Source organism: Theobroma cacao, chromosome 6, assembly GCF_000208745.1.
Source record: "Theobroma cacao cultivar B97-61/B2 chromosome 6, Criollo_cocoa_genome_V2, whole genome shotgun sequence".
NCBI lineage: Eukaryota > Viridiplantae > Streptophyta > Magnoliopsida > Malvales > Malvaceae > Theobroma > Theobroma cacao.
The window spans coordinates 787,531-802,447 of NC_030855.1; the positions used below are offsets into that span (position 1 = coordinate 787,531).

General features: G+C 37.4%; 1 protein-coding gene, 1 long non-coding RNA gene and 1 pseudogene across 3 annotated transcripts; all 3 read left to right on the forward strand.

Annotated features, from left to right (window-relative positions):
• Positions 1-14,917, forward strand: part of LOC108662476 — a 72,098-nt pseudogene that overhangs the window by 3,822 nt on the left and 53,359 nt on the right.
• On the forward strand, positions 372-2,168 carry LOC18595124. Its single transcript, XR_001928336.1, has 5 exons — positions 372-1,105; positions 1,207-1,359; positions 1,449-1,867; positions 1,947-2,018; positions 2,103-2,168. It is a non-coding gene; the product is annotated as an uncharacterized LOC18595124 (long non-coding RNA).
• Positions 2,266-4,397, forward strand: LOC108660465. Of its 2 annotated transcripts, none has more exons than XM_018122942.1 (3): positions 2,266-2,438; positions 2,877-3,613; positions 3,701-4,397. In XM_018122942.1, exons 2-3 carry the CDS (start codon positions 3,503-3,505, stop codon positions 4,247-4,249), a joined length of 660 nt encoding a protein of 219 aa, XP_017978431.1. In that variant the 5' UTR covers positions 2,266-2,438; positions 2,877-3,502; the 3' UTR covers positions 4,250-4,397. The 2 variants fall into 2 exon arrangements, with proteins under 2 accessions (XP_017978431.1, XP_017978432.1); XM_018122943.1 differs by having other exon boundaries at positions 3,725-4,397.

Below are 14,917 nucleotides of genomic sequence, written 5' to 3' on the forward strand. Positions count from 1 at the left end.
ACAGCATTTTACTTGATATGCATGTCGTGTCACAGAATTTTACTTGTTATGCATGGCGTTTGACAGCATTTTACTTGTTATGCATGGCGTTTAACATCATTTTACTTGATATGCATGTCGTGTCACAGAATTTTACTTGTTATGCATGGCGTTTGACAGCATTTAACTTAATATGCATGGCGTGTTACAACATTTTACTTATTATGCATGGTGTGTCACAACATTTTACTTGTTATGCATGGCGTGTCACAACATTTTGATTGCAATGCATGGTGTGTCACAACATTTATTCCTTATATATGTGTTCAGTGTACCTTGTTGCACATGACTGCTTAACTCTCTGGTGTATGTGTGCCATATTTTGCAGATCCAACGCAGAGAGTATGAGGATCTTGAGAGTTTGCTGATCGTGCCGAGGGAGAAGTAGGCGTTCAATGTCGCAATTAACACTCACTATAAGTGGTCGCAGCTGCATTCCATCACAAAGACTCTCTAACAGAAGGGGGAGTACGATCCAGTTAAGCGTACCTGCTTCGGAATGCTCTTGGACGTATATCCACAGGGGTACTTTTACGTCGGTCTCTTGCACAACATCATGATTCACCGGATCACTGAGAGGCAGTCAATGGACCACGAGCTATGGTTTGCCATTGGCAAGAGCAAGGCGCGACTATCAAAGCGGGAGTTCTGTCTCATCACCGGGCTGAAGTTTGGTCCAATGCCCGATGTGTTCAGACGATCATACGAGGTTGCTGCAGATGGAATTCATGCAAGATACTGGAACGGGGAGGACAGCGTTAAGCTGCAGGCTTTGCTTGATACCTTCCGCGGGGGTAACTTTCAGCGACCAAGAGATGCGACCAAGATGGCACTCGTCTTGATCGCGAATAACATTTTATTTGGTCAAGACTACCATAGACGGGTGACGCCTTAATTGCTGTCATTGGTGGAGGACATCGACGTTTGGAATGTCTTCCCATGGGGGCACTATGTTTGGAAACTGACCTTGGACTACCTTTTGAAGGGGTTCGAAGTTCCTGACTTGAGCGTGACAAAGGAAACTCGGTTACGTTACAACATTTACGGATTCGCATGGGTGATACAGGTACTAAAACGTAACATTTTTCAATTTCCTTTCGAAAAAAAAATTTATGGGTGTAGTCGTTTATGATTGACGGTCTGATAATGGTTACATTTGGCATGCAGTTATGGGCAATGGAGACAATTTCGGCCCTCCGAAAAATAGTTGCCCTCTCTGGTCAGAAGGACAACGTCCACCCATGAATGTGCAGATGGGATTGCAATCAGAAGCCAAAAGACTTCTACAGGACAATTCAGAAGTTAGAGTCATCTGACCAAGTGAGTGAACAACTGTTAATTTTTACGTTATATTTGTAAAATAATTTTCCTTATTCGATAATGACAACATTTTATTTGTTTATTTGTAGTTGTGGGCACTGGAGGCGTTGTAACCCACCACGGATGAGGCCCTCCGGGAGTATTTTGTGGACCTTGATGTCCCGTTATCAGAGGGCAACGAGTACGTGCCAATAGGGCACATGGAGGATCGGTCAGCTTGGGGCTTAGGTGCGAGGCTAAAAAGGAAAAGCTTGAAGGAGAAAAGAGCCTCTGGTGGCACGAAGAGGATGCACACCGCCGCTGCTTTAGTTGATGAGTTGATGGATGAAGGGGACGACCATGGTCAAGGCAGTGAACAGCCAGTAAGGACAATTGTAACAGTTTTGTGTTCTCCAATTCCATTTGTGATTATCGAATAACATTTCTGTGTTTGCGGTTGGACCATGGGTCGGCAGCTCCAGAACCACCCACCGGTCTTCCTCAAATGCAAAGTGGAAACGACCTGTCGGTAAGATCGGTTCTAACGGTTTGTGTTCTACATTCTCACATATGTTTATCGAGTAACACAGTAATTTATGTAATTGCAGTTTACGGAAGCGACGACAGGTCCTCAAGCACCGATAGGTCCAGCTCAACCGCAGACTGCTAACTAGCCGGCGGTAAGGATATTAAAGTTATAACAATTAATGTTCAACAAATTCATACATGATTATTGAATAACACAATTAAATATGTAATTGCAGTATGCGGAAGCGACAATAGGTCCTGAAGCACCAATCGGTTCGGCTCCACCGCAGACTGCTAACGAGCCGCCGGTTAGGATATTAAAGTTGTAACGGTTAATGTTCAATAATTCCATATATGATTATTGAATAACATAATTATATATGTTATTGTAGTTGACCTAGTCGAGAACAGTCAATGACGGAGCAGTCACAACTCGCCAGCTCCGATGGATCATGCGCAAGCATGAAAAAGATATGTTGGAGCTGAAGGCTTCAATTCAGTCATTGAGTGTAGCAATGTAGACGATTGAGGACCATATTGTTGGTCGGATTCTTGACGGCCTTAAATCACAAGTACGCTATTCTATCTTCGCTTGTATTTTGATGGTTTACGTTTAGCAACTATTTAGACTGTGTTTTCTTGATGGTTTTAACTGCTTTTTGGTCATTAGCGGGTCAAGACATTTCTATTATAGTTAGTTGTTGTCGTGTCAGCTTTAGCGTGTCACAACATTATATATGTTATTTATGGCGTGTCACAACCTTTGATTTTGATATGCATGGCGTGTCAGAACATTTTGCTTGTTTTCCTTGGCGTGTCACCAAGTTTATCTTGTTATGCATGGTGTGTCACAACATTTTCCTCATTATCCTTGGCGTGTCACCAAGTTTATCTTGTTATGCATGGCGTGTCACGACATTTTACTTGTTTTGCATGACATGTGACAACATTTTACTATTTATGGGTTGTGGTATTTTATAAGCTAACTAACTGTTTTTCCAATTTTGTAGGGCGGTCCATCTCACAGTGCTGGTCTGGAGCACGATGATGCTGATGATGGACAACATCATGAACTTGGTGTTGACATTGACGATGACGTTTTTGGTGCTGATGGAGAGCACGTAACTCATGTAGATGACGTCGTCGAAGAAGCTGTGGCAGTGGATGTCACCCTTCAGTCAGATGCTGAAGGAGAACATCTTCCTCCGGCCTATGCATTCATCGACGCAGCAGCAGGAGCTATCGTTCATTATCGTGAGAGCACTCCTGATACAGTTGAGATACGGTTGTCGTCACCAGAGTCATTTGCTGTCCATCATGGTGCAACAAAAGTTTCAAACCCAACTGAGCGGGCACGGTTGAAAATGGTGAACAAATACATGGCAAGCCCATTCGTCGACCCCTTAGTGACCCGTCGAAATGTGAGGGATAATATAGGAAAAGACTACGAAGCTTTCAAGAAAGAGGAGTCTGCGAGGTAAGCTCATAAATAAAATTGCAAATATTGTTTTTCAATGAAACAGTTATCCACCAAGACTTATGAAATTAATTATGTTACATATGCAAGTGTAACATCGGCATCTTAGGGGATCAAGGGGCTGACTTTTTCATAACCTTAGAGGATCCTAATAAGGAAATGACAAGTGAACATATCGACGCATGCCTCAGCCTATTCTGCAAGCGGATGACAGGGCCGAAGTCGAAGTTGTACACTACCCGTGCATGCATGGTTGACACGATATTCTCCGTAAGTTTATTTGAAAATTGTTCAATTCTATAAATACTAAGTTTTTGATTGCATGAAGTGTAAGCTAATATTTACATGTTTTACAAGACACCATCCGTATACTACACACAGAATTTCCAACAGAAGATGCCCAAGCCAAAATGTAAATTCGATGAGTTGCGGGGCTATGTGGAGGGTGAAAGGCCAACGTACGCCAAAAAATGGAAAGATGTTGATTTCATCATCGTGCCTTGCAACGTTGGTGGGCATTGGGTGGTTGCGAAGATCGACTTGGTGAGGTGGACGATCAAGGTTGTGGACGAAGCAATAACTTCGAATGCTAAGGATAACGGAGTTCGTGCGGGTCAGATGACACCCTTGACGACAATGATGCCATTAATCTGCCACCAAGCCGGTTATTTCAACAACATACGTAGGAAGAGACGGGATTTGACACCGATGCCATTGGATATTCATTTACCAAAAACTAAAGTGCATTGGCAGAATGATAGTGTCAGCTGCGGTATGTTCATGATAGGGTACATCGAGCATATTTTGCAATCAGAAAAGATCAGAATTAAGCAGAATATGATTGCAAAAATGCGTCGGCAATATGCTCTGGAAATTTTTTCCAACAATTGGGAGAGTGAACCTTGAACATATAGGCCCTTGTTTGTATAATTTTTTTGGTACACATAAATTTTTTTATACAATTCATTTTATACACATTTTTTGTACACACTTTTTATTGAATACAATTCATTGTAAACAGATATAATTCTTTCTGTATACACAATATACTTTGTATAATTATTTGATACACAATTAACTTTTTTGCCTATACACAATTAATTTGATACCAATAATTTTTTTTCTTTTCTATATACAATATATTTAATTTGATACACAGTCGGAAGAAGTCAGCGTGTGACACCTTAAATATGATACCACTCAACGTGTCCCAACATACATCTGCTTGCACTAAGCGTGTCACCCAAAAATTTAGCAATTAGTCAACGTGTGATGCCGTAAATCCACTAACACTCGGCGTGTCAGCCGATAAATATACTTCCACTCAGCGTGTTAGAAGAATTGGGCCGTCGTGTGTCACCCCAGGTTGGCATTAATTAATTTCTAGGTTCGTCGTCTTTCTTTTCCAGGCACACCGGCTGCACCAACCCAACATTACATTGATTAACATTGAATATATAGATTTTTCCATCCATCTAATTGCTTCCAGCATGAAATTGTTCTGTATCCATCCTCCCTTATTTTTCCAGTTGTTTCCAGGCCAAAATTCTATCCTGCCATTATAAAATCATACGTCTAAATTTACACACCAGAACTTGTTATGCATGGCGGGTTAGAACAATTTAATTGTTATGCATGGCGTGTCGGAACATTTTGCTTGTTATCCTTGGCGTGTCACAACCTTTTACTTGTTATGCATGGCGTGTCAGAACATTTTGCTTGTTATCCTTGGTGTGTCACAACCTTTTACTTGTTATGCATGGCGTGTCATTTCATTTTTCTTGTTATGAATGGCGTGTTACAATATTTTATTTGATATGCATGGCGTGTGACAACATTTAACTTGTTATGCATGGCGTGTCTCACATTTATTCTTTATTTATTTCTTCTGTATACCTTGTTGCACATTATGGCTTAACTCATTGGTGCATCTGTCCTATGTTTTGCAGATCCAACGATATAGTATGAGGATCTTGACATTTTGTCTGCTCGGTAATTCTATGAGGCCTTTTTAGTTACGGACTTTGTTGCCAAACATTTCAGACAGATAAGCAAATACATGGCTCTTGTCTGATAAAGATTGTAATTAGAAACATTTTTTACAAACAAATAAGAATGTACTTTAACACGATCTTGATCAGATAGAGGCCTTGACATGCTTATCTGCCTGAAATGTTTGGCAACAAAGTCCGTAACTAAAAGTGCCTCATAGAATGATCGAGCAGACAAATCCGTAAAGCAAAACGAATTCAACTACAATTTTCAGATACATTTAGTTAGGCGGTCAGGCTGTCTTCATTCACAACACAGCTTACATTTTCAGACATTCTCCTTCGTATTGGACAGTTGTTGCGTGTGTGATCGATTTGTCTGCAACTTGAACATGCTTTGGGTCGGCGCAGTCGTGGAGTCGCCGATTGACTTGGAGATGGTGCTGGATTTATGGATGGAACTGCAAATGGGTATGGGCAGTTCTGTCTGTCATGCCCGTACCTCTTGCATTGCGAACATCTCCGTGCTTGACTGCCTTCACCAGCTGATGGAATCCTTCTCCTCCTAGGTTTTTCTGTTTGGCCTCGCCAAGGTGAAGGTAAGACGACAATTTGTTTCACATGAGGGAGGATGCCCCACTCACTAGAATGCCCTACCGGCCTAATGGATCCTGAATAACCCTCCACGAAAACGGTTGTCTTGTAGTAGTCAGCGCAAAATTCAATGGCTTCACGATTGCATTTACTGAAAAACACTAAAAACTCAATCTTCAAGCACAATGTAAAGGCTATGTCAATTACGGTTCAAATAAGAAATAAATATATTCTGACCTTATTACTGCAATGGCATGGCTGCATGGCAGTAAATCTGTTTGGAACTCACAACATGAACACGTCTTCCTGGACAAGTTTACAAGTCCATCCATCTTCCCGTCTTTAACTTCAAACTTCACTCGATTGATAAGCTTAACTAGAAAGCGATGTGCATCATTGAACCTTTTACTCAACTACCTGGCAACCCAAGGGCTGAGGGGCGTGGTCACCTTGACGGCCTCTTCGTACCGTTCATGGAACCAACACTGGAACATGTCTTTGATGAACTCGATCAAAACAGTGATCGGCATTTGTCTTGCATGCTTCAAGCATGAGTTAACACATTTCGCAATGTTGAATGTCATCATTTGGTATCGCCTTGTCGGTGAACATGCACGTGCCCATTTCTCAGGCCCTATTCTTATAAAGTTCGCGTGGGCTCTCAGGTGAATCTGCTGTATTTGGTTCATATGTCTGTTGAAATCAGCCACCTTATAGCAATCTTAAGCAAGGGTGAAAAGCATACAAACATCGTCACGCTTGAACTTGTTTTTAAAATTTTTTTTCAAGTGGTAACCGCATAAACCATGGTGCGCTTCTGGGTATGCATTTTGGATTGCTTTCTTAATGCCGAGATGCTGATAAGAAATGAACATAGTGTTTTCAGGACAACCAACCGCATCATGCAGCTTAAGAAACCACATCCACGAGTCTTCGTCCTCAACATGGCCGATGCCAAACGCAACTAGATATATGCACTCATTCACATCTTTGCATACAGCGACAAATAAAACACCTTTGAACCTGCCTTTCAGATGTGTCGCATCAATTGCAACCGTAAGACGCATTACATCCCTAAACCCCCGAATACAAGCCCTGTATGACCAGAAACAATATTTGAATCTCTCTTCCTCATCAGTAGCCATTGCAGTCACTGTGCCAGGATTTTCTTGTTCCAACATATAAAAATACGATGGTAGTAGTTGGAATGACTCCTCCGGTGGACCGAAAACAAGCCTCTCTGCATACTCCTTCGCTTGCCAAGCCTTACCATACAAGCATTCCAATCCCCACTGAACCCTCATCTCACAAATTATGTCCTTAAGTCTCAATGCTACTCCATTACCCCGAATCTTGTGTGACATAAGTTCACCAATCATCTTCCCACTCGTAGTTGGAAACCGTCCTTGCAAACCATCAATGGTACAGGTATGTACTTTGTGGAATGTTCGAACTTTCCAATATTCTCCTCTATCAGGTAACTTCATTGCACGAACACTGAACTTGCATGCCTTGTCCTTGCAACCAACCTCATAACGAGCTTTACATGACTTTTTTACTCTTATCGCAAACTTCTCTTTTATAACCAACATGTTCAAAGCTCGTTTCAACTTTGCCTTCGACGAAAACATTCTTCCTTTGTATAAGCGATCTTCGGCACATGTCGACTCCTCAGTGGTAATTGTTTGGAAGAAGAACCTTTCTGCACCTGTAATTACCTACATACGAGATATCCTTGCATTTCCCCTTTCCTGATCACTATCATCGAGCAATGTATCAAAGGAACGAATCTCGTTCTCACCAACGATGGGGTTATTGTATATGGGGTCATCACACTGAACATCTCCTACATTAACACCTCCAATAGGTTCCGTTTCGCCTTCAACATTATTGCAAACTCGAATGTCACTGTCATAAAGGCAGTCATCGTCTAAACTGTCACCTTGCGATTGTTCAAGCCCATCATCTGAAGTGTGATCAAATCTATCTTCACCGGCAGCGAACAAATTCTCATTTCCCTCATCAAATGCAGTATTATACTCCAACGTCGCAGTGTCACCCTCCAACCTCACATTGATATCCTCAACTATCGTATTCTCATTTGACAATGGCATTTCACACTCTACAGTTTCACCCGATCATTGCATTTGTTCAAGAGAAGAAAGAAATTGGTTTAATGCACATCCTGATGGAAATTGTGCAGCCAACTGTTCTGTTAATGTCGTTTGTCTACCGGGCTGCACAAACTCTTGTGCATACCTCAATTGCCATTGTTGTGGGTTACGGACCGAATGCTGTGGTATATGTGAAGCATTTTAAATCTCATTTTAATTCAGTTGATTACTATGTTGTCCAACTTCTCCATGTGACATAACATTTGTTTGGCGTCTCTTAATGCTGACATACACAGCCGGAACATTCCTCTGTTCTAGCAAAATTAATGCAACATCTTCATCGTCCTTGATAATTGGCCGTGATAGCTCTCCAAGTGTACTGATCAATGCATGTAACTCAATCTCGTCAATTTCTAAGTTTACCCCAACAACATCTTCAACCAGCTTTATCAAGCCCATAAACGACAAATCACTCTTAACCCCCCGCATTCGTGACTCACCACCCTTGTAAATGCCATCCAGCCACTGACCATCGTGTCTTATCACAAGTCGCATAATTGAAACCCCACTGAAATTTTGAAAAAAAAATTATCAATCATTTTACACAATACATGCCGTGATAAAAAATTTGTCAGTCGTGTTGTTACACGCCATGCAAATAACGTAAAATGTTGTAACACGCCATGCATATCAAGTCAAATGTCGTGACACGCCATGCATCAGTATCGTTACACGTCATGCATCACTGTCGTGACACACCATGCATCACTGTCTTGACACGCCAATCACTGTAATTACTGACTGGTTACACCAACATCCGTGACACGCTAAAAACCCAAAAAACCAGTTAACCCATGACACACCAGGAACAGCCATGACACGCCAAAAACCCATAAATTCAGTTAACCCACCACACCCCAAGAACAGCCGTGACACGCTAAATAACTCTTCACTCATGTTATAGATGCATGGCGTGTAACAACTTTGGGCAATGTTTCTAATCCATCTTATCATTTACACCAAATGTTTCAAAAATTTAAGTGTGTTGCAGAAATAAACCTAATAACAGGTACCTTGATGTCATCTCTGCTATAGGGTGTGTTAATCTACGACAATGTGGCCAGATGTCGAGAGATAAACCACAGCCCGATGACGATGGTGCTCAACAGAGAGTTGACAGAGCTCATACAATTCAAAGATTTGAGAGAGCTGACAATGATGGTGCTCAACAGAGACTTGCCACAGTTGAGACAAAGAAAGATGACCGAGCCCAAACAGCTTTGTGCATTTATTTTTAATGTTTTTCATTTTCTCTCTGGTAGGAGGCAGATAGCTCAAACAGCTAAGCATTTATTTGAAACGATATTTTTAAGGGCATTTTGGTCTAATTCATGTTTATTTTTGGGTAGAAACAGATAACTTTATATGGGTGGTTATTTCTGAAATCACCTTATCACGATATCCTTCTCTCACAATTTCCTCTTTTTAAATTTGGGAAGAAGCTTGCTAGGAGTTCTCTCTCTGTCCCTTAAGGGTTGTGTGCTTGTGGGGGGTGGGTGTTGGGGCACCCCTAGACCCAATTTGAGACTGTTGTGAGTACTCAGAATAAAGGAAAGAAATTTTTGTGTTTAAGATTGAAAAATCACTTTCACATTACATCAGCAACGAAGATGCTATATCTTGCTAATATTCTGGAACTTGTTATCCTTTGAAAGGCAAAAATTAGATATGTCTTCAGTATGTTTTATTACTAGGAGATTGATTCTTCAACATGAGTAGGATCTATAATTGCCTATATATGAAGTTGGTCTTAATACTTGTGAGTTGGTGGACTATACTAGGGCAATTAACTGAAATCTTACGAAGGGGAATTGTAGGGGAAATTATTTAGGAAACTAAGCAGTTGGAGTTTGGCTTTAATGTAAAGATATTTTGGTAACTAAGCAATAATGGTTTGGCTTTAATATGAAGATAATTAAGTGATTTCCACAAGTTTTATTATAAGTAATATGATATAAGATGCACTTAAGCACTTAGCTTTATGATTTGTGCATGTATCCCTTGCTAAAAGAGCTGGTTTTAAATTACCCTCCCCTAATGAAATAAAATAAAACATGATAATTGATGGTTGTGCCCTCAAACTTTTGCCTTCATATGGTTTATGTTGGTGGAATTAAAACAAACTCTTTTGATGATCTTAGTGTAGAAGAATCTGGTACATTTTAGGGCTTAGCATACTAAATTAAACTATGTCATAATTCTCAAAACACTGCATTGCTGACCTTTTTTTCAAGTCCATACATTAAGTAGTAGAAATACCTGCAAATGGTTCTAAAGCATACTTAAAATATTACTGCAGTACTGATCTGTTTGGTATTTCATTTTTCTTGATGTTTTTAATTCTAATTGAAAATCATAAATCTAGTTGACATTCTGAGCTCTTAGTTTCTATGTTAATTTAACATACTGCAGATTGTGGTTCTGGCATAGGAAGAATAACCAAGAATCTTCTCATAAGATATTTTAATGAGGTAAGGTCATTTTTCTCTTTCTATTAGCATATTTTTAATATTTCTGACATTTACCATCTTTGCAGTTTATTGATAACATGGTTCATAGTGCATAATTTTTACTACCTAAAGAATTTCTCAGTTGTATTTGAATGAAAAGCAAAATTGGGTAGTGCCTTTTAAAAAATTCATGCAGGACATGAGGAGGGTACCCATTAATTTCAAGGTACCTAAACCTTAACCCTATAAAAAATCAAATATCTAAACCCTATTAATTACCTGAATAATTTTAAAAGTTACTACCCTAACCTTAACCTTAACCCTAATACATTCCCGCTATCCTATAATTACCCTAACCTATTTAAAAGCCCGATTAGATAAAAAATTTATTAAAATGTTCTTCATGGGTACCCAATTACCTAAACCCGAACCTGTATTCATATACAATAATATTTCTTCTACATTTTACATATAATTAACTACTAATTAAATTAATAAAAGCACAAATAATAAAATTTAAATTTAAATAATCAAAAACTATAAAGTGTGTTTATAAATTGAACATAATATATAATATAAATCAATATTATTTTATTGTTTAATAGTTATTAACTTATATAATAGCAATGATATTCTTTATAAATGAACATAATAAATAATATAAAGTATATGTATTAAAAGACAATACAAGTTATATACTATAAAGTGTGTATATATAAATTATAATTAATAATTTTATAAATTTATATTTTATAANAAATTATAATTTTTATAATGTTAACAAAAAATAAAAAGTAAATACATTTATTTTTAAAGTGTATATATATATATATATATATTAAAAGTATTTTAGTGTATATATATAATAGTGATTATATTCTTTATAAATGAACTCAATATATATAAAGTATAGATATTAAAAGATATTACAAGTTAATTAATAATCATAGTTTCATTAATTAATTTAATTAATTATATGAGTTTGTCCTTTACTACAAGAAATTAAAAAAAATAGTTAAGTTTCAAAACTATTCTAATCTCACAACTTCTTTTTAGATAATTAAGTTTATCTATATAAAAGTATCTATATTATAATTAATAATTTTATAAGTTATAATTTTTGTAATGTTAACACAAAATAAAAAGTAAATATGGTTATATTTAAAGTGTGTACACACACTAAAAATGTTTTATTATATGTATAATAGTAATTATATTTTTTATAAATGAACCCAATATATATGTAGACACTAGTTTTTTAGGTGAAATAAACATTAAAAAAATAAAAGAAAAAAGAAAAAAAGAGAGAAAATCAAAAAAATAATAAAACAAAAATCATAAACAAAAATGAATTAAAAATAATAATAATAAAAATAGGAGAGAGAGAGAGAGAGAGGGGTACGACTGGTAGGGTGCGGACGCACCCTGCCAGGCACCACCCTCACTTTGCTATACACGAAAAATTCGCGTCTAGCAGAGTAATGGGAGCGTGCCCCCTTTTGCCCAGTATAAAGGGGGCACTATAGCACAGGGATCGGAGGAATCGATAATAAAAAAAATACCTTGGTAACATTCAGCAACCAAAAAACCCTAGGAATCTCTTAAAACCGAAAACAAACCCAGAAAAAAATCGCTTGGAGTAAAAAACCTGCAAACCAAAAATTCCTAAGAATCCCTAGCAAAATCTAGCAACCAAAACACCCAGCCACAATCAAAAACATCCTAAGCTTTCTAGCAGCCAGAAACCATCCACAATCGAAACAAAAAAATTAAAAAATCACAAAAAGGGAAAACGGGTAGCCGTGTTCTCTTTTTGGGGATTTTTAGTTTGTTTTTTTAGGGGAGATTTGGAGGGGATTTCAGCAACCGATGAGGTATTTGAGTTTGGGGATTTCGTGCCGCCGTAGTAGAGAGAGAGAGAGAGAGAGAGAGAGAGTGAGTGAGTGAGTGAGTGAGGATTTGGGGTTTTTGGGATACCACCGGTTTTAGAGAAATAGAGTTAGGGCTTGGGTTTGCTACCGGTTCAAGGAAGGATTGACCGGCGACTAGAAGGGAAGATCTAGTCGGTCGACGACAGGGAGGGTAGAGCCAGATTCAGACGGTAAAGAGAGAGCAGAATCAGGCGATCGGCGGTGAGGAGTGTGATGCACCGTTTGAGCAGGAAAGGAACAGGAAAGTGGCTGTCGGTGAAGGGTTTTTGAGAGAGAGAAGCTGACGCCGGTGAAGAGGGGAAGGAAGAAGAGTTTTTTGGAGAGAGAGGACAGTAATCGGCGGCTAGACAGAGAAACAAAAGGTAGAAAATGAAAGGTTCTAGGGAGAAGAAAGAAAGGTGAGCGGTAAGGGAGAAGAAAAGAAAAAAGAAAAAAAAAGGGAAGGTTTTTCTCCATTGCACCAAACAATGCCGTTTTGGGCATACCAGGGGTGGCTGTGTAAAGCACCAGACAGTGGGCTTAGTGAAGATCGTGGGTCAACAGGTTAGCTTGGGCCCACTTAGCCCAATCAGGTAAAATATTACTCATTGCCAAATGGGTCTGTGGTGATTTGGGCTGTCTAAACTGTTATGATATGGCTTGTTTAGATTTAACCCAATTTATTTAGTTAGAGCTTTAATACTTGATGATATAAAATTAATTTTAAGTTATTATAATGTTCTAAAAATTTCTGGATAATAGTCCTAGGGTTAGGAAATTACTAAAGAACAGAATAACATAAAAATAAGGATAGCAAATATATATATAAAAAATAATAATAATAACATTTTAGAAAGCGTTTAGTTATGCAAAGAACTTAAGTTTAGGAGAATGTTTATTGCAAATATATAAATAACCCTTTTAAATACATGTATATAAAAATAATATATAAAAAAATATATAAAAATTACCATGACATCAACTACAAATATAATACTGATGATGGGATGATTGGTCGGGACGGTAGGAGTCGCAATCCCAAGCTAATTTTCTTTAGGTTCGGAATCCAAATTAAGGCTTCACCAGTACGATGGGAGGGCCTCGATTTTGAGATTCTGAGATTTTTATTCTAAATAAATAAAATTTTACTACATAAAGAAAAAATTAGTCAAAAAATAATAAATAATAAATAAATAAAAATAGAAAAAATAAAAATAAAATAAGCATAAACTTCACGAACATAACATATATTTTTATTGCATCATGCATACCATTGCATATAAGTATTTTTGTTTACGAGTTAAGCCCCGATGATGGGATTTTTCGAGGATCTTGTGAAGGTTAGTATTTCTTGGAAAGTTTCCTAGGTGAAAAGATGTCTTCGGGTCCCACCAATATGATGGGAGGGCTCGAAAAAACATCTTTAATAAAAGGCTTTCGCTCGTATTAGGTTCATTATTCACGAAAATATTATTTTTTAAAGAAAAACGTGCGATAACCCCGATGATAGGATTTATTCGTTGAATTTGTGAAGGCGAATTTCTTGGATAATTCTCTAAGTAAGAGAACACCCCGGATCCCACCAGTATGATGGGCGGATTCGGGAGAACGTCTTCGATAAAAGGTTATTCGTTCGACATTTTTTATCTCACGCCGTGCATTTCATTTTACCTTACACTTGCATTTCATTTTAAAATCAAACAAAATAATTTAATAAAATTGGAGATATAATAAGCAAGTTATAGCTAAGGAAATTAAATGAACTTAAAAAATAAAGCCTAATAGGATAATCTAAAAATAGTACCGTTCATGGAACGGGCGTTTCAGGGGTGTTAATCTTTCTCCGGGCGTAACCGTACTCCCGAACCTAGATCTCGAAAAATGTAGAACAATTTAAGATTCTTTCGACGGGCTTAAATCTAATTAAAACTCTATCGATTAGAATCGAGTTAATAGATGGCCAATCACACTTAGTAAAAAAGATTGGTAGCGACTCCTAGTTTTTAGAGTTTTCACTCACGTCTAGCGGTTGGGTTCCCGGACCTGCACGTTACGACAATATATAAAGTAAATATATTAAAAGAAATTACAAGGTAATTAATAATCATAGCTTTATGAATTAATTTAATTAATTATATGAGTTTATCCTTAATTATATGAAATTAAAAAAAATAACTAGGTCTCAAAACTATTCTAATCTCACAACTTCTCTTAAGCTTTGCATATTATAAGTTTATATAAACAAAGGTATATATATTATAATTAATAATTTTATATGTTATAATTTTTTTAATTTTACTACAAAATAGAAAGTAAATNATATTTCTCTTACATATTCTATATAATTTACTAATGATTAAATTAATAAAAACACAAATAATAAAATTTAAATTTAAATAATCAAAAACAAATATCTCAAATATAACTAATAGAAAGTAAATATATTTATATTTAA